The 14,991-nt window shown below is 38.0% G+C and overlaps 1 protein-coding gene across 1 annotated transcript in view; it reads left to right on the top strand.

Moving 5' to 3' along the window:
* The first annotated feature begins 3,133 nt into the window (after positions 1-3,133).
* The window catches only part of DTNB (dystrobrevin beta), a 511,730-nt gene continuing 499,872 nt past the window's right edge, over positions 3,134-14,991 (top strand). The window contains exons 1-2 of the mRNA XM_042780738.1: positions 3,134-3,200; positions 7,605-7,685. Of these exons, the coding sequence (XP_042636672.1) occupies positions 3,134-3,200; positions 7,605-7,685 (148 nt within the window). The remainder of the gene's footprint in view (positions 3,201-7,604; positions 7,686-14,991) is intronic.

Below are 14,991 nucleotides of genomic sequence, written 5' to 3'. Positions count from 1 at the left end.
TTATTGCCATTCTGACAGTGAGGCCATGACAGCCTGTTTGCAGCCAGACATGTGTAGTAATATTAATTATGATTGCTTTGGGTCCTGTCAACAAAGGTTTTCTTAAAGGGCCAGATAGTAAATATTTTAGGCTTTGCAGACCAGATGGTCTCTGTCACAAACACTTAACTTTGCTATTGTAATGTGAAAATAGCCATGAACAAGATGTAAATCAATGGATGTGGCTGTGTTCTAATAAAACGTTACTTGCAAACAGGTAGCAGGTGAGATCTGGCCCACTTTGTATAGTTTGCTAACTCCTGTTTTAGGTGATTTCTTACCATTAGTGCCACAAATAATCATTCACGCAGATCTGGATGCAGAAATTGTGTGGCAGTACTTGTAATATGGTGGTCATCTGGATGATCCAGAATATGTTTATATTGTTTTTCATGATTAATCTAAAAATGAAAACAAAATTTAGGAAATTGTCATGAAAAATTTAAGAATCTTCAAGGATTCTTGGATCCTTCTTTAGAAAAAGTGATAAAAAGAACAGTTAAAAATAGAAAACATATATAATGAATGAGATATATTATAAAAAGTACTATGAAATTCTCTGTTTAACATTTAAAATTTTATTGCCTAAGGGGGAAGTGTGCCCATGATCATGTATCGGGTTGGCAGATGATATATCTGCATGCATATTTGTATGTTCTGTAACAATGTCCAGGTGTATGGTAGAGCTGGCAAGGGGCAAGATTGTTGTGGCTTCTTGGCCACAGTCAGCTACCCTGAAGAAGTGAACAGTTGGACCTGTGGGCTCGGGACCATGGTTGCAGGGAACACGAAGCTCAATTGGCATAACGTGCTACACAAAAACGTTCTTCTATATCCTGCTTTGGTGAGTAGTGATTGGGGTCTTGAAAGCTTGTGAGCGGCCATCTAGATGCAATGATGGGTCTCTCCTTATCCAGAGCAAAGAAGAATGAAGAAAACTAAAGACACATGGAACCAATTAGTCCAAGAGACTAGTAGACCATGTTATCCTCAGCCTATATGACCATGAGACCAGAAGAACTAGATGGTGCCTGGCTACCACTGTCAACCATTCGGAGGGGGATCGGTGCAGGAGATCCTGGATAGAGTGGGAGAACAATGTGGAACAAAACTCAAAATTATAAAAAAGAAAAAAACCAGGTTTGCTGGTCTGATAGAGCCTGGTAAGAGCCCTGAGATTATGGCCTCTAATTATCCTTCAGATCTGAAGCTGAACTCACTTCTGTGACTTCCAATCATCTATATCAGGTTGATAAGCTTCTTGGAGCGATCATGGGAGAACAGAAGGGCAGTGTTTGCACAGGGAGATGTCTGTGTGTGTGTGTATGCATGTGCGTGGGAGGGAAGGACACAGGGAAGAGGTAACTATGGGGAAGAGATGGGAAGAGAGCTATTACATTGTGGGGAATTGCAGTCAATGTCATAACAAATGTGTATGAACTGCTGTATGGAAAATGAATTTGCGCTATAAACTTTCAAACTCAAATCACTGTAATTTTTTTTTTTTTTTTAAATTGTATTGCCTAGTAAGAGACCACAGTTGAGGAGGAAGGAGCAAGCTTTTGAGTATCTTTTTTCTTTGTGTTTAGAGGCTTCTGGTGCCAACTTCTGTTTTTATGTAGGACCTAGGTTTTACTTGAATTTTAGTTGTTTCTAACAAGTTTTTTTTTTTTTTTTTTGGCATAATTTCTTTCTGTTTAAAATTCATTCCTCTTGAGGGTAAATCGTTAAATAACCAAGAATCATGTATACTAATGTGCTTGCTAACATTTTAATAATTTAGGGAGGAATAAGTGTTAATTATCAAAATATTAATTGCAGAATGGTAAGGAAAATAAGTTTAAAAAATGAAGGTATATTATAGTTAAACTTTGACTAGACAACTTGGTTTGAGGAATATGCAATCTATATAGTCATCATTTAATTTGTGATTCTAATTTATCGGGATGATTTTTAAAAAATTTAATCTACCTAGGGGAATTATTTGGCTATGCTATTTGTCTATGGGAGCTCTGGTAGCATAGTATCTAAGGCATTTGACTGCTAACCAGAAGGCTGGTGTTTCAAACCTACCAGCCACTCCTCAGAAAGAAGGTTGGGCAATCTACTTCCGTAGTGATACTGCTTCGGAAGCTCAAGGAAGGGTTGCTAGGAGTCAAATCAGGTCGATGTGATGGCAATGAGGTTATTTATTTTATTTTTATTTTTTCTATTTGTCTCTCTATTTTTTCTTCTTAGAGTAAGGCAGTCTTCAGCTAAAATTGTCGCAAAGTTTATATCAGTAGTGCTCATGTCACATGCTGTTTGTGTTGTAGCTTCTTAAGCACAGAAAGTTTAAAATATACATCTACAAGCAACAGTTACTTAAAAAGTTTAATGAAAGGGTGGGATTTCCGTTTTGCCACAAATAAGTTGTGTGACTTGGCAAATTAGTGTTCTTTTGTAGGCTTCTGTTTCCTAATCTAAAAATGAGGATGATAATAATGTCAATGCATAGGGTTGTTGTGAGGATTAAATGAGATAATACATTGTAAAGAGTTTAACAAATGACTGGCATATAATGCATTTGTTAATGTAAACTGTTACTGTGTAATAGAAAAGTTACATTTAGTAGCTCTTTGAATTTGGGAACGAATATTCAAAACAAATTTTGTTTATACATCTTTCATGTATAAGCTGATTATTCTTGTGTTCTTTATTGGAACTTCATCATATCTATTTTCTAAATTATATTTACAAATTTGTTTCCTATGTAAAGCAGTAGTGATATGGGAAACTGTCTCAACTAATCCTGAGCTTTGCAGAGAAAATAAAGCTAGAAAGAAGACAGAGCTCTGTATTTTCAGCACAGGAAGCATGTGTACTCCTCCATTTAAGTTCTACGCCACCAGATCTCCTTTTTAATGTTTTAGGAGCTATCAAATACAGAGACACTGGTTTATCTTGCTGTATTGTGCTTCCCTTTCTTTACTGATATTATCTTAATACATGTATATGCAAGTTGATTTCCTGTATCTCTTTACAGTAGAATGGTAAGCACTTAGTTGAATTGTCTAAGTATGCGGTGGTTTATTATATCTTGTTTCTCTCCAGGATGATTGAGGAAAGTGGGAACAAGAGGAAGACCATGGCAGAGAAGAGGCAGCTGTTCATAGAAATGCGTGAGTTTTCCGTGCTTCTGGATCCCTTGTTGGTTTATGCTGGAAAGTATTTTCTGATCAGGTCACAGTTTAATCAGTTAGAAAGTTTAGGCTTTATGCTTTAGAAAGGGAAGAATAAGAGTGAAAGAATCATGGAGATGGAAAATCCTAGGCCAGAGCATATGTTTTAGTTGAATTGACTTGAATTGTTTTCTCCAATAACATCATAAATAAGTGAGGCAAAAATGTTACCTGAAATATCTGTGGTTTTAACACTTGCCAGGCAAGTTAGGCTTCTTGCTGTAATGTGTATTGTTACCATAAACCTTGCAGGTGGTACTATATTACATAAATGGCCTTACACTAGATATAGGTTGTAAGATAGGATTACGTGTTAGGAGAACACTTAGAACTGTAATTGTAAATTAAAAATTAAAACGAATTAATGTATACTTTGGTATTACTTCTGTAGAATTTTAAATCTTCTGTTAAAAATTATGTTCTTACATGAAACTCAAAGAGAAAAAATGGCCTTGGAAAGTGGAGTGATCCTAAGTATTTGAAGGATTGTTTTAGTCTTTGACTCCTTGTTTAAGTGACCATGACCGAACTTGACCACCTTGCTTGCATTGGCTGGACCTCAAATTTCTTTGCCATGAAATGTGGTTAGTCTGGGCCAGTGACTGAAACCTTTTAAAAGCACTGTACTCTTCTTTTTCAAAGGAAATCTTTAAATGACTCTCTACTTACTAGTATTATACAGTTGGTACTGCTAGCTTAAAGCAGAAGAGAAGAGGCAAGGACCCATGCTGAGGTAGCCCCTGAGGTATTTTGCAGACCCCCAAGGAGGGGTCGCTGTGAGTCAGGTCCGACTTGACGGCACATACCAACCAACCAACCAGAATTCTGAATATCACAGTCTGAAAGTCAGTGGATAAGATCTCAGAAGACTGTTTCAAATCTCATTGTATTTTATATTTTTTAGAGTCTTAGTAATAGGAGGCAGAGTTTGGCTTAACTTAAATTTATTTTGTCTGTTAAGCTTAAACTAGGTAACTATTTGTTGAAGATGCTAGAGATGAAATTTTGGCATCCAGTGGGTGGCCAGGCTGAGTAGTCTTTAAGAACTTTTGTAGTTGTAAGTTAGTAATTACTGGTCACCCAAGCCAGAACCCTTGGGGACACTTCACTACATTTCCACCTCGCCTTCCATATCCAAAGAAACCACAGGTTCAGTTGAGTTTACCTCATAAATAAATCTTGAATCTGCCTATTCCTCATACCATAATGTATATTTCTCATATCTGGCTTTGAACCCAGGCTCTGCATTCAGACTGGTTGAATTTGGATCTTGGCTCCCTCACTTACTGGTTATGTAACTTTAGACAAGTTACTTTCTGTCTCTGTGCCTCAGTTTTGTCACACGTAAAGTGGGAATAGTATTTATGTCATAGAATTATTGTGAAGATTGAAAGAGACAGTAGTGAAGTGCTTTATAGTGAGTAAAGCACTTAATATAATGGCTGGGAAACAGAATTTGTTGTTGTTATGTGCCTTCGGGTCAGACCCAACTCATAGCAACCCCGCCTTGGGTTTCCTGAGGCCGCATCACTATGGAAGTAGATTGCCCCATCTTCCTTCCGAGGAGTGGCTGGTGGGTTTGAACCGCCAGCCTTCTGGTTAGCAGTCAAGTGCCTTAGGCACTATGCTACCAGAGCTCCCCGGGGAAACAGAATGTTGTTGCTGTTGTTGTTTGCCGTCGAGTCGGCCCCGACTCATAGCAACCCCTCCTTGGGTTTCCGAGGCAGTATCACTACGGAAGTAGGATTGCCCAACCTTCCTTCCGAGGAGTGGCTGGTGGGTTTGAACCGCCAGCCTTCTGGTGAGCAGTCAATTGCCTTAGGCACTATGCTACCAGAGCTCCTGGGAAACAGAATAGTAAGTACTTAATATGGTTAGCTCATTATTGTCAATATTCTTATTGCTGTTACTTTCCTGAACTAAAGCAGTAAGTTTTTGTTCCCTTCTTTTAGTCTTAACCCTCTCCGATCTGCTGTCAGAATGACCTCTATAAATCTATTACTTCTTTGTTTAAATCTCTTCAATTTCTTCTTACTTTCATGACAAAGCCCAAGCTCCTTAGCATGCCAAATAAAGCCCTTCTGGTCTCTTTGGCTTGGCTTACAAGTTCCCAATTTCTGTCTCATGCCTTACGTGTTGTTTCGCAGCAATGCTGAATTGGTTTTCCTCCAGATAGATCATATTATTTCATGTCTTTGTACCTTTGCTAATGTTATTGCCTCCATTTTTTTTAGATAACTTTTCCTGTCCATTCTTCAAGACAGCTAGGGGTGATCTTCCCTTCAGTTTTTAACACATTTATTGAGAATCTACTATGTTCAAGACACTATTCTTTTAGGTTACAGGGGAGATCAACACATAGCCCCTGAGTTCATCCATGATGTTTGTGTTTCAATAAGAGGAGATAGTCAAAATGGGACGCAAAATAAACATTTTTTGTTTAAGGCTTAGTGAATGTTAACACTCTGATCCATAAACTTCATGTAAGTTACTGTTCTCTGTAACAAATGCAAGGCTACAGATAGTTTGGGAGATGTGTGGTGAGTGTGGCTTCTTGAGTCTCCCCTTTTTCTTCATGGGAAATGAGTTCGCACTTGTAGTGATGCTATCTACCTTTGGACACAGAGGGACTCAGGATAGCCAAAACAATCTTGCAAAAGAAGAACAAAGTTGGAAACACTCACACTTCTTGATTTCAAAACTTATTACAAAACTATAATAATTAAGATTCTGTAGTATTTGCATAGCAAAGACCTTGATCAATGGAATAGAATTGAGAGTCCAGAAATAAACCCACACAATAATGGTCAGTTAATTTGACAAGAGTCCCAAGATAGTCTAGTGGGGAAGGAATGGTCTTTTCAACAAATGGTACTGGGACAGCTGGATATGCACATGCAAAAGAATGAAGTTGAACCCTTACATTATACTACATAAAATAATTAACAAAATGGATCAATGACCTAATATAAGATCTAAAACTATAAAACTCTTAGAAGGCAGCATAGATGTAGTATTTCATGACTGTGGATTTTACAAAGCCTTCTTAGCTATGAACCAAAAGCACAAATGACAAAAGAACAGATAGATAAATTGGACTTTATCAAAATTAGAAACATGTGCTTCAGTGAACATTATCAAGAAAGTAAAAAGAAGTAAAAAGAGAACCTACAGTGTGGGAGAAAACGTTTGCAAATATATATATATATGTATATATGTTACATATATATATTTGCTCTCTCTCTCTCTCTCTATATATATATGTATCTGACAAGATACTTTATATCGCAAGTATGTAAAGAACTATTACAAATAAGTAGTGTAATTTAGATAGTGGACAGAGACTGCTAAAGTGTCCTTTTAGACTGATAAAAACATTGTATAATTGATGGTGATTGACAACTCTGAATATACTTTAAATGAGTTAATTGTATGGTCTGGAAATCAAATTTCAATAAAGCTATTTTATTATTTTAGAAAGTGGGACTATATAATCTGTGTAAGGAAGGATAGAAATTTCATGAGAACCAGGTGATGGAGGAAAGATTTAAATCATGACATCAAGATAAAGGTTGATTTAATTGAGACTAACAGAAAACTTTGCTTTACTTTTTGCTAAGAATTATTACTTCCACACAAAGCCTGGAAGAATCTTTCTTTTTCCTTCTACCTTTTGAAATGAGCAGAAATGAGAGGTACCTGTAAATATTGGTATACAATAATCTGTGCCAATTCATTTTCCCTTTATTGAGTCAAAAATTGCTGCCAGATCTTAAAAAGGCAAGGTAGATGAATTAAAACACTTACATTGGGGAGCCAAAGCTATCTAAAGCGACCTTAAATCCGGGAGGCCTCATTTGTAGCAAAGAGTGAGAACAAAATTTGATTTCCAGGCTTGTGTAATTTTGGTCCTTGTTCTAATTTCTATGGCTGCATATCACTTACTCTTAAATAATCAGAACAATCATGCATTTTGGTCATACATTTTGTGGGTCTAGAGTTAGAGCAGCACCTAATGTGGACAGCTTGACTTTATTTCATGATGTCTGGGGTTTTGGTTGGAAGACTCAAAACTGGGGGCTAGAATCATTTGAAGGCTTGCTCACTTCCATATTTGGCATTTGATCCTGGATTTGACTGATGGACTCAATTCCTCTCCATATAAGCCCAAACTACATGGCCCAGTTTGGGTTTCCTCACATTGTGGTGTCTGTGTTCCAAGATAATCATCCTGAGAAAGTGGGAGACATGCTGTGGTCACAATAATGGAATAGAGTTATTTCCTAGCATTTAGAAATTGCACAGTAAACCCAGCTCACCATTTTTAATTTGCCCTTTTCTCAGGTGCTCAGAATTTTGATGTCATACGACTATCAACCTATAGAACAGCTTGCAAATTACGATTTGTACAAAAACGATGTAACCGTAAGTCATTTCTATTCAGTGCTCATTAATATCCCCCCCCAAAAAAAACCTTTTAGTTATATTGTATTAAGTGGATTTATTTTTATCTTAAGTATTTTATCAGAATTTATTAGAATATGATAATAAAAGTATTTATCATAAGTTTTTTAATGAAAAGGTTTGTCATTTTTACCTCCTTGTGCCCCTCAATGTTTAACAAACTATATTGTTGTTGTTGTTGTTGTTGTTATGTGCCATCGAGTCGGACTCGACTCATAGCGACCCCTCCTTGGGTTGCCGAGGTGGTATCACTATGGAAGTAGATTGCCCAACCTTCCTTCTGAGGAGTGGCTGGTGGGTTTGAACCACCAGCCTTCTGGTTAGCAGTCAAGTGCCTTAGGCACTATGCTACCAGCAGGAACTCAGTAATTAGCTTGCTTTGAGGCTGGCCTGGTAAGAACTGATTTCTCTTTGTCACTTTCATTAAAGAGATGCTTTATACAGAATTAATATAGTTAATCAACTTCTGAAAGAAAATGTTTTGATAAAGGTATAAGAATTTTTTTAAAAAAGCTTAATATAATATTTAAGAATTATCATTTTCCGTAAATAACTGCTACTGCACAGATAATAAATCATAAATATATATAATCTTCTCTTAATTTCCATTAAGATGAACTAACTTCTGACACAATTACTGTATTTCTTTCTCTCTCACTCTTTCACACACATCCACAAACACACACACACACACACACGCTGTCATTAGGTGCTATCAAGTTGGCCTCTGACTCATGATGACTCCATGCATAATGGGATTGGATCATTATGATGCATATATAGATATTTACAAGTGTATATATATGTGTGTGTGTGTATGTGTATGTGTATGTGTATGTTGTTGCTATGTGCTGTTGAGTCAGCCCCAAATCATAGCGATCCCTCCTTGGGTTGCATCACTACGGAAATAGATTGTCTAGTCTTCCTTCTGAGGAGTGGCTGGTGGGTTTGAACCGCCAGCCTTCTGGTTAGCAATCAAGTGCCTTAGGCACTATGCTACCAGAGTTGTCCATATATATGTGTAACCAAACTCATTGCAATCAAATGGATTCGACTTACAGTGACCTCCATTGGGTTTCTGAGGCTGTAAATCTTTGTGGAAGTGGATTGCCCCATCTTCCTTCTTCAGAGTGGCTGGTGGGTTTAAACTGCTGACTTTTTGGTTAGCAGCCAAATGGCTTATTATTTTTATATATACATATATATATATGTGTGTGTGTGTGTGTATGTGTATATGTATATAAATATATAGTAAAAATGGCTTCAAGGCACTGTCTGACCTCCTCTAACTTCACAAGGCAGGAAGACCATCAAGATCAACACCAACAGCCTAAGGGTGTGTCCTATGATATGAGATAGAGGTCCAACAGGCGTGCCTCCAAACTTTTTACCAATTCTGACACCAATTGTCTGTCCCATGGCACTCTCTACTTCTCTGCTGCGTTCAATAATTTGTTGCAGTGGCTACAGAGAGCTCACAGACAATACTCACAATTATGGGGTTTATTAGGGAAGTAACAGTTTACAATATACGATCAGAAACAACCAGGATACAGTTCTTCAATTAGAACAGCCTCTTCTCAGCCATGCCATAGGCATGTTTCTCTCTGGCCATGGCTTCTTGGCTCTGTGGTTCCTTGACCTTTGCAGTGCTCTGACCACTGTTACAAAACTCTTTTAGCGCTCTGATAGTTGCTCAGAGGGGCATCTCACTCCATTAGCAAGCCCTACCCAAAGGTACTCAGCTTTCTCATTCCATGGGCACAGAAGCCCACCTGCTCTGTCTTATGTGGGTTGGTCTCTTAGTTCTACTGTCTGTGCTGTCACTGTTTCTCTGTCGCTGCTTCTGGTTGTCTCTCACTGTCTCTGGTGTTACAGTTCTCTGTCTCCTGGATCAAGGAGGTTCAGTCCAGGGATTTTGGGTCCAGAGGGTGTGCTCTACTCTTGGCTCTTCTTTATTGATGCTAGTGAGATACCTCCACCTCTGGGATGGCCCATTTTAGCCTAGCAAATGGCAAAACTGACCAGTCCCCATATTAAGAGTCCATACATGTTATTCCCACTCCCATAACAGTGCTGTGCATCATATTTACGTTATTAGCAAGTTATCTAGTCCCCTTGGTGAGCCACAAGCACTTCACAATTGTGTACTCCCACCCAGTTATTTGGTGGGAGTTACCACCAAAAGGGCCATACCAAGCAATTGACTGTATCACATGTATATATATGTATGTTTATTTATATCTTTTAAGTCAAAAACTGTTTTGTAAAATGGTTAGGAAATAGCCTCAAAGTCAAAACACCTCAGTTTTAATCTTGATTTTGCTGTTTGTTGTAAGCAATTGATGTTATATATTGAATTGTGTCACCCCAGAAATATGTGTGATAAATCCTAACTTCTGTGCCTGTGGTTATAATTCTGTTTGAAATGGGTTGTCTTTGTTATGTTAGTAAGACAGAATTGGTGTAGGGTGTGTCTTGAGTCAATCTGTTTTGAGATAGAAAAGAGATGAAACAAACAGACAAAAGGAATAGAGATAGGGGAAGAGAGATGCCAAGCCATGTGAAGATCATCTAGGAGCAGAAACTCAAAGGGACAAGGTCTTTCATCCAGAACTACCAGAGAGAGAAAGCCTTCCCCTTGGCCAGCACCCTGAATTTGGACTTTTAGCCTCCTAAATTGTGAGAAAAGAAATCTTTTTGTTAAAGCTACCTACTTGTGGTATTTCTGTTACAGCAGCACTAGAGAACTAAGACAGGTGAACTTGGGCAAGTCATTTTATGTCTGATAACTTCTATCCTAGTTTAAATTTTATTTACAGACCCTATTTTAAAATTCTCTCCAAAGAGTCTTACCAGGCCATCTAAGACTAAAGTCATGTTTCCTTGTCTGATTTCCCAAAGTGATGTTTTTCACATTGAGTTGTGACCCACTGATGGTACATAAACATTTTGGTGGTCTGTAATCAGAATTTAAAACAATTAAATAAAAAAAAAAGAAAAATACTAGAATGTAGCTTAAGGTTAAAAAGTGTTTCATGAAACTTGTTTTTACATATCAAGAAGTGTGTGTTTTGTGTATTAAATACATTTCTGTGGGTTGTGGTCAGAAAATTTGAAAACTGTCTTAGAGTAACTATCTTCTTTATAATTCTTCCAGTAATTATTCTTGAGGAAACAGTAGTCTATGTGTGGGGTGATGAGGGCTTGAACTAGGTTACTGGTATTAGCAATACGAAGTAAGTATACATTTTTCTAAAAGTTTTATTGTGTTATCTTTCCACATTTGATTCTACAATCTGCCTAGAGTTTTTTTTTTTTTTTTTGTGGTTGTATAGTATAAATGGGAGCTCTGGTAGCATAGTACCTAAGGTACTTGACTGCTCACCAGAAGGCTGGCGGTTCAAACCCACCAGCCACTCCTCGGAAGGAAGATGGGTCAATCTACTTCCGTAGTGATACTGCCTCAGCAACCCAAGGAGGGGTCGCTATGAGTCGGGTCCGGCTTGACGGCACATAACAACAACAACAACATAGTATAGATACCACCACTTGTCTGTCGGTTTGTATTGTAGTGGCTCACATGTTGCTGTGGTATTGGAGGTGATACCTTCAGTGTTTGAAATTCCAGTGGGATCACCCATCACAGATAGGTTTCAGTGGCGTTTCCAGACTAAGATGGAGTAGGAAGAAGGACTGACAATCTACTTCTGAAAAAATTGGCCAGTGAAAACGTTATGAATAACACCAGAACATTGTCTGTTAAAGTGCCTCTCAGATTGGAAGTACTCAAAATATGATTAGGGAAAATTTGCCTCCTTCAACTAAGGTAAACTTAATGATGTGGATGGAGTAAAGGTTTTGAGACCTTCACTTGTTGGTGTGTCATTACTCAAAACGAAAAGGAATAACTGTAAACATCCATTAATAATTGGAGTGTAAAATGTACTAAGTATAAATCTAGGAAAATCAGAAGTTGTCAAAAATGAAATGGAACACATGAAGATCAATGTCCTAGGCTTAGTAACCTGAAATGGACTAGTACTGGTCATTTTTTTTGAATCAACAGTCGTAGGGTATGCTGGGAATGACAAATTGAAGAGGAATAGCATGACATTCATCTTCTGTGGGGGAATAGATGGGTTCATCCTGACGTACAGCACTGTCAGAGATAGGACAATATCCATATGCCTTTGAGAAAGACCAGTTAATACTACCATTATTCAAATTTACACACCAACCACTAATACCAAAGATGAAGAAATTAAAGATTTTTACCAACTTCAACAGTCTGAAATTGATGAAATGTGCAACCAACGTAATTATTGGTGATTGGAATGTGAAAGTTGGAAACAAAAAAGAATTGGTGGTTGGCAGATATGGCCTTGGTGGTAGAAACAACAACTTACTCATTTTAAGTACCTTTTTTTTTAAAATAATGTAATTGACTACTGAACATATGGACCTCACCAGATGGAATACATAGGAATCACATTGACTTGTTAGGTGCCACTGAGTTGGCTCCGATTTTGAGTTTTGATAGCAACCCAGTGTAGAGCAGACTGAAACACTGCTCAGTCCTGCTTCATCCTCACAGTCATTGCTATGCTTGAGCCCACTGTGTCAGTCCATCTCATTGAGGGTCTTCCCCTCTTTTTTTGACCCTCTACTTCACTAAGCATGATATCTTTCTCCAGGGACTGGTCTGTGAGGCACACCTTAGTCTCCAAAGTGACATCTTTGCTCTTTAACACTATGAAGAGGTCTTTTGCAGAAAATTTTCCTAGTGAAATATGATGTGTGATTTCTTGACTGCTGCTTAAATGGGTATTGATTGTGGATCCAAGGAAAATGAAATCCCTGACAACTTCAATCTTTTCTCCATTTATAGGGATGTTGCTTTTTGGTCTAGTGAGGATTTGTGTTTTGTTTATGTTGACTAATTCATACTGAAGACCATAGTCTTTGATTTTCATCAGTAAGTGCTTAAAGTCATCTTCACTTAAAGCAAGTAGAGTTGTGTCACCTGCTTATCGCAGCTTGTTAATGCATCCTCCTCCAATTCTGTTGCTGTGTTCTTCTTCATACAGTCCAGCTTCTTGGATTATTTTTGCTCAGCAGACAGACTGAATAAGTATGGTGAAAGGATACAGTCCTGACAAGCCACCTTTTGTGATTTTATTTATTTAAATAATGTTTTTTTGTGTGTGATTTGGGTGAAAGTTTACTGAGCAAAATCATTTTCCATACAGGAGTTCATGTACATTTTGTTTCATGACATTGACTGCAATTCCCCACAATGCAGCAGCTCTCTTCCCACTTCCTTCCCGTAGTTACCTCTTCCTGTGTCATTCCCTCCCATGCCCTACTGCCCTCTGAGCTCTCTCCCTGTGCAAACACTACCCTTCGGTTTTCCCACAATTGATTGTTTCAAGGACTGTACCTACCTGATGTAAATGTTCACCCCATATGCCTGTCTTTTGTTTGGCTGGAAGCCACAGGAGTGAGTTCAGTCCCAGACAGGGTAACTGGAGGCCATAGTCTCAGGGGTCTAACCAGGCTCTATCAGATCAGCAAACCTGGTCTTATTTATTTATTTATTTTTATTATTAAGATTTTGAGTTTTGTTCCATATTGTTCTGCTAGTCTATCCAGGACCTCTTACATTGGTCCCCCTTCAAGTGGATGACAGTGGTAGCCAGACACCATCTAGTTCTTCTGGTCTCATGGTCATATAGGCTGAGGATCGCATGGTGTACCAGTCCCTTGGACTAATTGTTTCCATGTGTCTTTGGTTTTCTTCATTCTTCTTTGCTCTGGATGTGGAGAGACCCATCATTGCATTTATATGCTTGCATTGCAAGCTTATTTATTTCTTTTTCTTTTTTAATTTTTGCAGTGTTCCTTCCATTCCCCTCCCACCCCTGGTAACCAACAAAGAAAGTTTCCTTCCATATATAAGCCTTTCTTTGAATTTTTACAATAATGAACTAATACAGTATTTGTCCTGTGATTGCCTTATTTCACTGAGTATAATATCCTCCAAGTTCATCCACATTATGCAGTGTTTTACAGATTCTACATTATTCTTTAGTGTTGCATAGTGTTCCATTGTTTGTATGTACCATAGTTTGGTTATCCATTCTCCTGTTGATAGGCACCTAGGTTCTTTCCATCTTTTTGTTACTGTATATAGTGCTGCGACAAGCATGGGTGTGCATATATCTGTTTGTGTCCTGGCTCTCACTTCTTTAGGATATATACATAATAAGTGGATTACTGGATCAAATGATATTTCTAATTACAACTTTTAAAGGAATCACTATATTGCTTTCCACAGTGGTTGTATCATTTTACAGTCCCACCAGCATGTATTAGAGTCCCAATCTCTCCACATCCTTGTCACCATTTGTTATTTTCTGTCTTGTTAAACTTTGCTATTGCTGCTGGGTACGGATGGTATCTCATTGTGGTTTTAATTTGTATATCTCTGCTTAAGGCATTTAACTGCTGACCAGAAGACTGGTGATTCAAACCCACCAGCCACTCCTCAGAAGGAAGATTGGGCAATCTACTTCCATAGAGATAGTGCCTTAGAAACTCAAGGAGTGGTCACTATGAGTTGAATTGACCCGATGGCAGTGAGGTCCTTCCACTGCCCCCCGCCCCCTCCTTAGCTAATGATTGTAGACATTTTTTCATGTGTTTGTTGCCTACTTGAATATCCTCTTTGGTGAAGTGTCTATTCATGTCTTCTGCCCATTTTTTAAATTGGATTGTTTGTCTTTTTGTTGTTGAGTTGTTGGAGTTTTCTATAAATTTCAGAGATAAGTCCCTTGTCAGATATGTCACTGCTGAATATTTTTTCCCAATCTGTAGGTACTCTTTTGGAGAAGTCTTTTGAAGCACATAAAAATTTAATTTTTAGAAGATCTCATTCATCTAGTTTATCTTCTATTGTTTGTGCATTTTGGGTTATGCTTGACAGTCTATTTATGCCATAAATGAGGGCCCCTAAATTAGCCCCTATTATTTTCCTTGAGGAACTTTATAGTTTTAGGTTTCACATTTAGCTCTGTGATCCATCTGGACTTAGTTTTTGTGTGTGGTGTGAGGTACAGATCTTGTTTCATTTTTCTGCAAATGGATATCCAGTTTTGCCAGCACCATTTGTTAAAGAGACCATCTCTTCCCCATGTACTGGATTTTAGCCCTTTGTCAAAAATCAGCTCGTAGGTTGATGTATCTGTTTCTGGGTTCTCAGTTT

The sequence above is a fragment of the Orycteropus afer genome, unplaced genomic scaffold (assembly GCF_000298275.1).
Source record: "Orycteropus afer afer isolate SDZICR_OR568_19922 unplaced genomic scaffold, OryAfe1.0 scaffold00058, whole genome shotgun sequence".
Lineage (NCBI taxonomy): Eukaryota > Metazoa > Chordata > Mammalia > Tubulidentata > Orycteropodidae > Orycteropus > Orycteropus afer.
Note: the sequence above shows the minus strand (reverse complement) of the source record. Positions and strands in the feature narration are given on the sequence as shown.